Raw genomic sequence first — 13,646 nt, 5'->3', positions numbered from 1 at the left:
ACGACGTCTCTTTCAGGGAAGACCTTGCATTTTCCAACATGACAATGCCAAACCACATACTACATCAATTACAGCATCATGGCTGCGTAGAAGGGTCCAGGTACTGAACTGGCCAGCCTGCAGTCCAGATCTTTCACCCATAGAAAACATTTGGCGCATCATAAAACGGAAGATACGACAAAAAAGACCTAAGACAGTTGAGCAACTAGAATCCTACATTAGACAAGAATGGGTTAACATTCCTATTCCTAAACTTGAGCAACTTGTCTCCTCCGTCCCCAGACTGTTGTAAAGAGAAAAGGGGATGTCTCACAGTGGTAAACATGGCCTTGTTCCAACTTTTTTGAGATGTGACGTCATGAAATTTAAAATCACCTAATTTTTCTCTTTAAATGATACATTTTCTCAGTTTAAACATTTGAGATGCCATCTATGTTCTATTCTGAATAAAATATGGAATTTTGAAACTTCCACATCATTGCATTCCGTTTTTATTTACAATTTGTACTTTGTCCCAACTTTTTTGGAATCGGGGTTGTATTATATGTACACATTAACATACCTGCTTATACCGCCTTCTGTATTGGTAAAGGAACTTTAGTAGTGAAACACAGAAGATAAAGCCTGTCCACAGCATCCCAGCCAGAAGCAGCCAGTCTCCAAATTCGAGAAGGTGCATCTCTTCCTGAATAACCAACCACAGTGCTACTACTGGAGCCAGACATCGAAGCCATCTGGGACAGTGTCCCCACTGCAGACTGTTGGGAAAAATACTGATGTTAAATGCTCTTTTTGTATAAAATAGGTTAACTGTTCTACCGAGGGACAGCATGATGGAACAAAGGGTAGTCACCTCCCAGCTCCAGGGTCTCTGGGTTAAGCTCAAACTTCAAGAATTTCACATTCTTTCTGTTGGTTTCCTCCTACCTCCGAAAACTTGCCAGTAGTTGAATTGGCACCTCTAAATTGCCCCGAGCTGTGAATGAATGTATAATACTCTGGAATGAACTGGCATCTCATCCAAGATGTATTCCTGCTTCATGCCCAGTGTTTTCAAGATGGGCTCCAGTGTGATAAGGATAAAGCAGTTACTGAAGATGAATGAACGAAAGTACTGTGCTACTTAAAATCGTGAAAATTAAACATGAATGTCCACATTCAGCAGTCATAAATGTTAAAGTATAAACAGGCATGACCATCGTGATTACATACACTATTACAATCAATTCCACAAATGCATACATGTGCCATTTTATAAATACTTACTTCTTCCAGCTCAATTCCTGCTCAACCATACCATCTACCATCTCATCATCATCTTCCTCTCCCTTCTTTCCTTCTCTTTCCCCTTTTATGTACCCACTCACGTCTCTTACATCCACCTTTGTCAGCTGAGGCATTGGTAGTAAAAGCTTTATTTGGCACACTGTATGACTGTGCAGCTGTTCTGCATCGGTTTAAGCCAAGGTTTAAAAAAAAAAAAATCTTGTTTGTCCTGTAACACTAGCTCAGTAGCTGCATCTTCCAGTTGGTTTTGTTTTGAAGCTTTGTTCAAGATACAGAAGAATGTGTGGAATGTGGTGGAACACAGAGCCCAAATGTACTTAACATTCACTCAGCCTTACAATAAAAGAAATTTGAACCACTCTCATCTCTAGCATTAACCAAGTATTAAAAGAGATTAATTAATAAACTACAAATTAATTTTTCATGGCACAGATTAAAAAAAAAAAAAAAACCACACACATTAAGAATCTGCATGACACAACATAATTCACAACTGGCAGTTGTGAATTAATTTTATTGATTGCCATTTGCTTTTAACATGTGTAAATGTGTTCTATGTACAACAAACCATTTACGTGCTTTAAAACTGCACATGCAGTGACCAAATTTGCATCCCACACAAACTCATTTATTATTCAAAAGAATAGTACTATCATAGATAATACCTTTTGAAACTTTCCACAGTATTTTCCACAACACAGAAGAGTTTTACTGAATTACACAAGTTTCCATCAACTGAATTCCACCCCCACCCCACCCAAAAAAAAAACATTTCCTAACATCTACTGCCTTGGCATCCCAGAACATTCACAACAGAATTTTGGATATACGGGTGTTTAAAAAAATTCAAAAACAAACAAAACAGTTTCCTTTGCCATCAAAGACATCAGAACATATTCATCTGGAGACAAGGTGCCAATACAGCAATCTACAAATATGAATAATATAGCTACTCCTTCTTTATACTGAACAAATCTCCCTCTATAAATCATGGCTTTGTTTTATCCTTTGTATTTCCTTCTTTTCTTTTTATTTGTGGCTTTTAGGTTATACATATTCAGCTCACTGTAAGCAGAAATACATATACCAAATAAATAATTAACATTCATGAACCAGGAAAATAAAAGTTATTACACAGGGTGAGCAGCTTTAGTATATAAGCATGATACACGGTATGTTACAAACCAAAAAAATAGTGAACAATTTAAAACTTACACAAATAAAGGAAAACAAAACAGGAATCCGGTGTTTAGGGATGTAGAAAAATTCAAGATATTTAATTGCTCTATACATTTTATACATTCAGTGTCAAACTATGCTTAATCTGTAACTGCTAATCTAGAACAAGATTTTAAAATACTTATGAAAATTACATTATTTTGTACTAAACAAAAAATAAAATCTGCCCAATGACTCAAAGAAAACTCACATGGAAACTAGTAATATATCAACATAAAAAAATATTCATTTAAATAAACTTAAGAATCAACATCAAATTAAAATTATAACCAAAGCATTCAAAGCAATGGGACATATCCAGGCTCAAGTTTTTGTAATTTGCACCTCACTCGTAGCAGATCCATTAGTTGTGGTTTTGATTACATAATGGGTGGTAGCCTCTTGACCGGCGGATGGCTGTTCCAGTGGGTCAGTGTTCACCTCAGTGGTGGTGGGTGGGGCATTATCTTGTTTATTATCCAGCTCAGTTTGCCCCTCAGAGATCACATAATGAGTCTGTAACACAAGCAAAATAATTGAAATAATCAGCTTGCAAACATCAAAACAAAAGTCACACTTTCAAAGTTCAAATTTTCATCAAAAGCCTGGTTTATGCTTCATGAGAATGGTTTCTGAGATTCATCCACTAAGGAAAGCCCTGAGTGTTCACAGCATTTCAAAATAGAGAACTGTATTTGTCTGTCAAACTCATTGCAAGACAAATGTATTGCTGTGATACATTTGAGGAGACAGCATAAGGAACACTGTCAAAGCTCTTGCCAGTTTCTGACCATCATTATTTCACATGCTATCAGCCTATCGATGAGGAGATCAACAGGCAGCCGAGACACTTCAGTTTTAGAGAGCAACTTTCCTGTTCTGCCCCATTCAAAGTGCCTTTCTAACATTCCAAAGGAATCAGATAGTGGTTCAGATGAAAAAAATAAATAAAAAACTGAACTCCATTGCTATCTTTGAGACAAGCTTATGTTACTGGAAGGATCAACCAGGTAGCCAATCTTAACCATTAAGATGTCAAAAAGGATTCAGTCAAGTCTTGCTTCCTTTCTCTTAAGCATGCAAACTTAAACTGTTTGCACATTTCTAAATCAGAAATTCAAGGTAGAATTAGTCAAATTAGCCTTTTAGCAGATGATTCTGCCAAGACATGAATGATATACATACGTATTACGACACCACAACTGGATTCCTGATACTTCTCTAATTACTTTGTGTGGCAGCAAGGGTGTGGTCAAGTATCGGCTGTAAACGGTGAGGAGTCAGGTTGAACCAGCAGGTAATGTGACGAGTTACATAATGTGACTAATTACTGGCTATCTGTAAATGTGCGTCTCTGTGTGTCTTGCAGATAGCCAGTAATGAGAGAGAACAAGCTGCATTCCCCAATATATGTGAGAGTATACGTCATGTCAAATTGATTTGTACAGTGCTTTTAACAACAGACATGGTCGCAAAGCAGCTTTACAGAAAATTAAAGACTTTAAACATATGAGCTATAACCCCGATTCCAAAAAAGTTGGGACAAAGTACAAATTGTAAATAAAAACGGAATGCAATGATGTGGAAGTTTCAAAATTCCATATTTTATTCAGAATAGAACATAGATGACATCTCAAATGTTTAAACTGAGAAAATGTATCATTTAAAGAGAAAATTTAGGTGATTTTAAATTTCATGCCAACAACACATCTCAAAGTTGGAACAAGGCCATGTTTACCACTGTGAGATATCCCCTTTTCTCTTTAGAACAGGCTGTAAACATCTGGGGACAGAGGAGACAAGTTGCTCAAGTTTAGGGATAGGAATGTTAACCCATTCTTGTCTAATGTAGGATTCTAGTTGCTCAACTGTCTTAGGTCTTTTTTGTCGTATCTTCCGTTTTATGATGCGCCAAATGTTTTCTATGGGTGAAAGATCTGGACTGCAGGCTGGCCAGTTCAGTACCCGGACCCTTCTTCTACGCAGCCATGATGCTGTAATTGATGCAGTATGTGGTTTGGCATTGTCATGTTGGAAAATGCAAGGTCTTCCCTGAAAGAGACGTCGTCTGGATGGGAGCATATGTTGCTCTAGAACCTGGATATACCTTTCAGCACTGATGGTGTCTTTCCAGATGTGTAAGCTGCCCATGCCACATGCACTAATGCAACCCCATACAGAGATGCAGGCTTCTGAACTGAGCGCTGATAACAACTTGGGTCATCCTTCTCCTCTTTAGTCCGAATGACACGGCGTCCCTGATTTCCATAAAGAACTTCACATTTTGATTCGTCTGACCACAGAACAGTTTTCCCCTTTGCCACAGTCCATTTTAAATGAGCCTTGGCCCAGAGAAGACGTCTGCGCTTCTGGATCATGTTTAGATACGGCTTCTTCTTCGAACTATAGAGTTTTAGCTGGCAATGGCAGATGGCACGGTGAATTGTGTTCACAATGTTCTCTGGAAATATTCCTGAGCCCATTTTGTGATTTCCAATTCAGAAGCATGCCTGTATGTGATGCAGTGCGGTCTAAGGGCCCAAAGATCATGGGCACCCAGTATGGTTTTCCAGCCTTGACCCTTACGCACAGAGATTCTTCCAGATTCTCTGAATCTTTTGATGATATTATGCACTGTGGATGATGTGTTCAAACTCTTTGCAATTTTACACTGTTGAACTCCTTTCTGATATTGCTCCACTATTTGTCGGCACAGAATTAGGGGGATTGGTGATCCTCTTCCCATCTTTACTTCTGAGAGCCACTGCCACTCCAAGATGCTCTTTTTATACCCAGTCATGTGAATGACCTATTGCCAATTGACCTAATGAGTTGCAATTTGGTCCTCCAGCTGTTCCTTTTTTGTACTTTTAACTTTTCCAGCCTCTTATTGCACCTGTCCCAACTTTGAGATGTGTTGCTGTCATGAAATTTCAAATGAGTCAATATTTGGCATGAAACTTCAAAATGTCTCACTTTCGACATCTGATATGTTGTCTATGTTCTATTGTGAATACAATATCAGTTTTTGAGATTTGTAAATTATTGCATTCTGTTTTTATTTACAATTTGTACTTTGTCCCAACTTTTTTGGAATCAGGGTCGTAATTTTATCCCTGATGAGCAAGCCTGTGGCAACGGTGGCAAGGAAAAACTCCCTCAGACAACATGAGGAAGAAACCTTGAGAGGAACCAGACTCGAAAGCGAACCCATCCTCATTTGGGTGATAACAAATAGCGATTATGAATAACTTGCTTCTATAACTGTGTCCAGTATAGTTACAAAGTACAACCATGCAACCAGGAATTTAATGATAGTTTTAGCATGAAATCTATTTTGTTGAAGTTATCAACCGTTCATTGATGGAGACTTGAGTGCTAGACTGTTCATGACGACTGCAGTCTCTCAGCCATCATAGCAAAACTTTAAATGTCCAGAGCCATCTTCCTAGTGTGACTTTCGACTGGGACCCCTCCTCCACAGGAGCAATGTGATGAGACACCAGCCAGACAGAGGGCATCAGGACAGATCAAGCAGACCCGAGGAGCAGAAGAGGTCAGCATCACTGGTGTCTCAGGATTGACGTGTAATGAGAGAGAGAACGCACAAGTTGTTAAGTATGTCCAGTGTCATCTACTGGTTAAGAACAGTACATTTTTTTCGCTGAATGCAAGCAGGGACTCTGGCAAGACTAACCATGACAGCTTAACTAAAAGAGAACACAGACATGAGGGAGCTCTGGGACATAAAGCAGCCAGCCACTCCACCGTCAACAAACCTGAGTGCACGTGTGAGAGTGTGTGTGTGTGTGTGTGGGGGGGGGAACAGCATCCATACATCCAGTTTACCAAAACATACTATGTCTGAGGACCCTCCAGATCTACCACTTTACCTAATAAAAACCTATTAACAAAAAGGCTTGACTAAACAGATATGTTTTCAGCCTAGACTTAAACACTGAGGCTGTCTGAGTCCTGAACACTACTTGGAAGGCTATTCCATAACTGTGGGGCTTTGTAAGAAAAGGCTCTGCCCCCTGATGTAGCCTTCATTATATGAGGTACCAACTCACCTTTTGATCTAAGTAGGTGTGCCAGGTCATAAAGGACCAGAAGTTCACTCAGGTTCTGTGGCACAAAACCATTCAGTGTTTTATTGGTCAATCAAAGTATTTTATAAAATCAATGCAAAATTTGATTGGGAGCCAATGCAATGTGGATAAGATAGGGGTGATGTAGTCATATCTTCTAGTTCTAGTAAGGACTCTTGCTGCTGCATTTTGAACTAACTGGAACTTGTTTACGCACTTACTGGAACATCCAGACAGTAAGGCATTACAATAATCCAACCTAGAGGTAACAAAAGCATGAACTAGTTTTTGCTGCATCATGTAGAGACATTATATTTCTTATCTTCACAATATTTCTGAGATGAAAGAAAGCTATCCTTGTAATGTTATCAATATGAGTTTCAAATGAAAGACTGGAGTCAATGATCACACCAAGGTCTTGCTGCATGTGAAGAAACAGAAAGGCCATCCAAAGTTAGTATGTAATCAGAAAACCTACTTCTACCTGCATGTGATCCTAGTACAAGGACTTCTGTCTTGTCAGAGTTAAGTAGAAGGGAGTTAATAAGCATCCAGTGTCTACCGGTAAGGGCCTTTATAAACATTCCAAAATTTTATTAATCTGGGGTCTCTCATCTGGCTTTGCAGAAACATACAACTGTGTCATCAGCATAACACTGGAAGCTATACCATGGAAGAATACCATGCTTAGGAATGTAACCCAAAGGTAACATATATAAAGATAAAAGCAGTGGGCTTAAGACAGAACCTTGTGGAACACCAAACTTTACGTTAGTATGCATAGAAAAATCACCATTTACATCAACAAACTGATAGCAATCAGCTAAATAAGACCTAAGCCAGGAGAGGGCCGTTCCCTTAACTCCCACAACATTTTCTAGTTAATCAAGGAGAATGGAATGATCAAATGGTCATTATAAGGTCAAGCAATAAGGTCAAGTAATAAAATCAGGGAGACACAGCCCTGATCAGAGGCCAACAGTAGGTAATTTACTATTTTAACCAGTTCTGTCTTTGTGCTATGATGAGGCCTAAATCCTGACTGATGCATTTCATGGCTGTTATTCCTACGTAGACATGAACGTAACTGCTGTGCCACAGTGATTTCTAGGATCTTGGAGATAAAGAGGACGTTTGATACTGCTCTATAATTGAACAACTGACAAGGGTTGACATCAGGTTGTTTTTTTTTTTTTTAAATCAGGGGTCTGATAACTGCTAGTTTAAAGTATTTGGATATATACAGGGCCGTCGACGGGGGGGCAACCGGGTATTTTGTCCCGAGCCCAGGCATGAGGGGGGGGCCCAGAACTGGTCCCTCATGAAGATGCCATTAATCATTCTGTTTCATTTCAAAATGTGTTGATTTGGGGGAGAAAAATGTGCTATATTTGCATTCAATGAATGATTTCTGGTTCTTTTGCCTTTATTGTCTTCGAAAATAGATTCAAGAACCCACAGGTCCCCTCAAGGACGTCTCTTCAAGAACCCCTAATGCAGAAATGGTTTGGTCTTTGATTAAGGCGCCAAATAACACGGCACTATTCCATCATAATGCTTCGACAATAAGCGTGCGAGCCCGTTTGCCAACATGCACAAGTCAGGAGCAAAGAAAAGAAAAGAGAAAAAGAGATGAAGAAGCCAAGAGCCTCAGGGGCTCACTGCATAGATATTTTAGAAAAGATTCAGATGATGCAGCAGGTGGTGAAGGCAGTGGGGCAGCTGACCCAGGTAAGACACATAACTTTTTTCCAGCCCCGTAATGTAACCCCAGCACGCGCAACGCGCCATTCATAATTATAAAGTAGGGGATAGCAGGGTACACTGAGTGAACACTGAAATGCACAGGGCATTGAATTATTTCATAAACATATCGGTTTAATAACACTGTGTTGCATATATCTCAATGAAGCAAAGAATAGCACATTGGCCCGCAATCATATCCAAATGTTTTAGGCACGCTTGCTGAGCTGCGCTGAGCTGGACTCCGGTTAGCTGAAAGCCCGTGGAACGCTGCCTCTTGTTAATTAAACCTTATTTTGTTGGAAATCATCCCGTGTAGATACGACGGCAATGTAACAAATGGGCTATAAATGGGGTGTTTTGAGGTTAGTCTGTTGCAAAACATTAAACTTTCGCTTAGACTGGATACTCTTCAAACAATTCCCTTGCTCAAGTGAAAAATGATAGGCCTGTATGAAAAGCGCAATTAATGAAAGTAGCCTAATAAGCCCTAAATGAATAAAACAACCTCTGTTTTATTGTTGTTGCTTACACATGGCGGCGCACACGGGTGCTGCGGCTCGAGGCTCCCCGCTACTTTGCACCCTTTTGTGTTTTTTATGTCTTTCGAATCTTTTCTGGACACACTCTTGCCACAGCAATACCATCTACAGCCGCCAAGATTTGATAAACATTGGATTTCAGGCAAAAACTGAAATTACGATCGCCTTTTCACGGACTCACAACATCCCACCGGAGATAGCGAGACCGACGGGAGCACCATGGATTGTTGTCGGGAACGGCAGGCGCCGGAGGCGGCGTAGGGAGAGGAAGCAGAAACGTGGATGCCGGGCAGGTCTGCTAGCTCAGCTAAGGAAACAACCACACAGACCTCCGCTACCATCGATCTTCCTCACAAACGCTAGATCCCTAGCAAACAAGATGGATGATCTACAGGCACAGATCACATACAACCGCTTCATCCGTGAGTGTTGCCTGCTGATCGTCAGTGAATCCTGGCTACACCCGCTAATCCCCGACGCTACAGTGGAACTAGCAGGCCGCACCATCCACCGCTATGACCGGAACGAAGCCTCCGGTAAGAGCAGAGGAGGGGGACTGTGTGTTTACGTGCTCGAGGACTGGTGCTCAGACAGCAAGGTAATCAACACCCACTGCTCACCGGATCTAGAGGCCATGTCTGTCCAGTGCCGACCTTTCTACCTGCCACGGGAGCTAACGGTAGCCATCGTGACCGCTGTTTACATCCCTCCCGATGCTAACATTAGCACAGCACTTGGCCTTTTGCTACACATCGTAAACAAACATCAGAGGGCTCATCCGGATGGCGTTCACATCATCGCTGGGGACTTTAATAAAGCATGTCTCAAGTCTGTCCTCCCCAAATTCCACCAGCACGTCAAGTGTGCAACTAGGGGAGAAAATACACTTGATCATGTTTATTCAAATATCAAACATGCCTACAGAGCGACCCCCCTCCCCCACATTGGACAATCAGACCACCTCTCTCTGCTCCTCTTCCCAGCCTACGCCCCCCTCAGAAGGCAAACTAAACCAGCCACTCAGACCATCAAAGCCTGGCCTGGAAATGCTCTCCTCCAACTGCAGGACTGCTTTGCCTGCACAGAGTGGAGCATCCTTGAGGATCAGGACCTGGACACATACACCGAGTCTGTCCTCTTCTACATCAAATGCTGCGTAGAAAACGTCACAGAGGAAAGACGCATCCGGGTCTTCCCAAACAGGAAGCCCTGGATGACAAATGAAGTCCAGACCCTGATCAGAGCCCGAAACTCGGCCTTCAGGATGGGGGACAGAGCTCTTTACAGCACCGCCAGAGCTGATCTGAGGAGGGGCATCAAACAGGCCAAGGACTCCTACAAGAGGAAAATAGAGGGATACCTGGAGGACAACAACCCACGACAGATGTGGAGGGGCATCCAGGCCCTAACCAATTACAAAGGCCAAACCCCTCCCGCCTCCCCCAGCAGCAGCACACTGGCAGAGGAGCTGAACAACTTCTTTGCCCGGTTTGAGACCACCACCACAAACCTCCAATCACTGCCTCCCCCTGATTCCAGCACCCCACCTCTTTCTTTCTTGGAGCACGAGGTGAGGAAAAACCTGAGAGCAGTGAACCCCAGGAAAGCTGCTGGTCCGGATGGTATCCCAGGGGCGGTGATTAAAGCATGTGCAGACCAACTGGCAGGGATCCTCACCAAGATCTTTAACCTCTCCCTGACACATGCCACCGTCCCCACATGTCTGAAGGCCTCCACCATCATCCCCATCCCTAAAAAACCTGCCATAGACAGCCTCAACGATTACAGACCAATAGCCCTGACGTCTGTAATCATGAAGTGTTTAGAGCGATCGGTCTCCCAGCACATCAGAGACTGCCTCCCTCCCTCCTTCGACCCTCACCAGTTTGCATACAGGGCAAATCGGTCTACGGAGGATGCCATCGCCCTGACACTCCATACAGCGCTGAGCCACCTGGAGAACAAGAAGAGCTATGTGAGGATGCTCTTCGTGGACTACAGCTCTGCGTTTAATACTATCATCCCGGACATTCTCTTCAACAAACTCATGCAGTTACAGATCCCTCTCCCCATATGCAACTGGATTAAAAACTTCCTGACGAGTCGCCCACAGACTGTAAGACTCGGTCCCCACCACTCCTCCACACTCACACTCAGCACTGGGTCCCCTCAAGGATGTGTCCTGAGCCCTCTACTCTACGCCCTGTACACCCATGACTGCTCTCCAACCCAACCAACCACATTATAAAATATGCGGATGACACCACCGTGGTTGGACTCATCTGTGGTGAGGACGAGACATCGTACAGGGCTGAGGTAGAGAAACTGTCGCTCTGGTGCTCAGAGAACAACCTGACCCTGAACGTCCAAAAGACAAAAGAACTCATCATGGACTTCAGGAAGAAAAGACAGGACCACGCCCCCCTCCTCATAAATGGAGAACGGGTGGAAACTGTCACCACCTTCAAGTTTCTGGGCACCCACATCTCCGCTGACCACACCTGGACTTTTAACATCAGGGCCCTAGTAAAGAAGGCTCAGCAGCGGCTGCACTTTCTGCGTGTTCTCAGGAAGAACAACCTGGACACTAAGCTGCTGCTGGCCTTCTATCACTCCTCTGTGGAGAGCGTGCTGACGTACTGTCTGGGTGTCTGGTACGCAGGGTCCACAGCTGTGGACAGGAAGGCGGTGCAGAGGGTCATAAACACCGCCCAAAAAATCATCGGCTGCCCTCTGCCCACCCTGGAACACATCTCCACATCCTGCTGCCTCAGAAGAACCAAGGCCATCACAGGAGACCCCTCACACCCTGCCCACCCCCTGTTTGATCTGTTGCCCTCGGGGAGACGCTTCAGGTCAATAAAGTCTCACACCAGCAGACTGACAAACAGCTTCTTCCCATGGGCCATCAGGACTGCCAACAACAACGGACACATACACACACACTCTCTCACAAACGGACTCACATAACACCTCCACCCCAACAACCAACAAATCTACCTTCACTTCTTGTTTAAGCACTTTATATTTATTGCTTTTTATCTGCAAATTGCACATTTTATGTCTCAATTTTGAGAGACTATAATTAACTCCCTGACGTTTTTATTCCCTGATGTTTTTTATTGTATATTCTGTGTCTCTTATGTGCATTTTATTTTCTGGTGTATGGTGGCTCTGTGGGAGCACCCTCAATTTCGTTGTATCTCCCGGTACAATGACAATAAAGATTATTCTATTCTATTCTATTACACGTTAAGATTTTGAAATCTTCTCGGTCCAGTTCTATATCCAGGGAACGTTGTAATCCTTTTGGTTTATCCGTAATAAACGTGTCAGCCCCCAGGTCAGATAGGCTAATGTTACGTGGTTGGGAGGGTGTCAATTTTTTTTGTAACATTCTAAATCGAGTACGGAAAGGACGTTTATGAAAAACAAGACAAAAAAATACACTGAAAAACTCACTGTACACATCACTAGTGGTGATGCTTCTATGTTCAGATTTTGGGAAAGCCATAACTCCGTTCTCATTGAGGCCCAGTTCCATCCCGTAAACAATCATTTTGGTTTATCAACTACCTGCGCTCAAACATGTCACAGGAGAGGCTCAATGGGCTGGCTATGCTCTCTATAGAGCGTGAACTTGCAAAGAAGCTGGACTTCAATGACCTTATTGACGACTTTGCCACAGAAAAAGTCCGGCGCGTTGCATTTCGCACCTGAATAGTTGCAGACTAAGGAAATGTTCAAACTGTAAATATGTTGAAATAAAATGGTTGACTGTTATAATGGGCTTGGAATACCTGTTATTTAAGGGTTGGAGTGAATGGAGACTGTGAAAAGAGGGGTTGGGTGTGGGTGGTTGCTGTGTGGCAATGTGCGTGTGCGTGTATGTGTGTGTGTGTGTGTGTGTGGGGGGGGGGGGGGGCACTCAGATTATTTTGTCCCGGGCCCAGCCAAAGCTGTCAACGGCCCTGGATATATAGTCACTTTGAAGGGAAGAATTTATTACTTTTAGAAGAGGTTTAATTGTTTCTGGTATTATATACTTTAAGAGTCATGTAGGTAGGGGATCTAGTCCACATGTTGAAGATTTTGATGTGAACATCAATGAAGTTAGTTCAATTTCTCTAAGGGGAGCAAAAAATATTGTAATTGGTGATCTGATGCAAATATTGTTGACTACAAGGTTACTTCAATTTTCTGGCCTTGAATTAGTAGTTTGAATTTTTTGTCAGATATTTTCAATTTTGTCACTGAAAAAAATTCATGTCGTTGCTGCTACATACTGCAGGTGTGCATGTGTCTATGGTAGTCTTTTTCTTAGGTAATTTTGCTATAGTATTAAATAATCTAGGATTATTTTTGTTATCCTCCGTTAGCATGGAGAGATACGCTGATATACATAGATAGATAGATAGATAGATAGATAGATAGATAGATAGATAGAAAAGTGCTGCTATCTATCTATCTATCTATCTATCTATCTATCTATCTATCTATCTATCTATCTATCTATCTATCTACCTACCTACCTACCTACCTACCTACCTACCTACCTACAGTGGGGCAAAAAAGTATTTAGTCAGTCACCAATTGTGCAAGTTCTCCCACTTAAAAAGATGAGAGAGGCCTGTAATTTTCATCATACGTACACTTCAACTATGAGAGACAGAATGAGAAAAAAAAATCCAGAAAATCACATTGTCTGATTTTTAAAGAATTTATTTGCAAATTATGGTGGAAAATAAGTATTTGGTCAATAACA

At 42.2% G+C, this 13,646-nt stretch overlaps 2 protein-coding genes across 11 annotated transcripts in view; both read right to left on the bottom strand.

Annotated features, from left to right (window-relative positions):
• si:ch211-151h10.2 (uncharacterized protein LOC567699 homolog) overlaps positions 1-1,442 on the bottom strand; it is a 69,072-nt gene extending 67,630 nt beyond the window's left edge. For all 6 annotated transcript variants that reach the window (XM_060923502.1, XM_060923503.1, XM_060923508.1 and 3 more), the window contains exons 1-2: positions 1,267-1,442; positions 563-758 (exon numbers count right to left, since the gene is read on the bottom strand). In XM_060923502.1, coding sequence (XP_060779485.1) covers positions 563-758; positions 1,267-1,400 — 330 coding nt within the window. In that variant the 5' untranslated portion in view covers positions 1,401-1,442. The remainder of the gene's footprint in view (positions 1-562; positions 759-1,266) is intronic.
• Positions 1,443-1,754: 312 nt separating this feature from the next.
• The window catches only part of prdm10 (PR domain containing 10), a 289,396-nt gene continuing 277,504 nt past the window's right edge, over positions 1,755-13,646 (bottom strand). For 4 of the 5 annotated variants that reach the window (XM_060923486.1, XM_060923487.1, XM_060923485.1 and 1 more), the window contains one exon: positions 1,755-3,021. In XM_060923486.1, coding sequence (XP_060779469.1) covers positions 2,830-3,021 — 192 coding nt within the window. In that variant the 3' untranslated portion in view covers positions 1,755-2,829. Of the gene's footprint in view, positions 3,022-5,859; positions 6,634-13,646 lie in introns of all 5 variants that reach the window. The other variant, XR_009654875.1, reaches the window with a different exon arrangement.

Source organism: Neoarius graeffei, chromosome 6, assembly GCF_027579695.1.
Source record: "Neoarius graeffei isolate fNeoGra1 chromosome 6, fNeoGra1.pri, whole genome shotgun sequence".
NCBI classification, from domain to species: Eukaryota; Metazoa; Chordata; class Actinopteri; order Siluriformes; family Ariidae; genus Neoarius; species Neoarius graeffei.
This window is presented reverse-complemented; position numbering and strand designations above follow the sequence as displayed.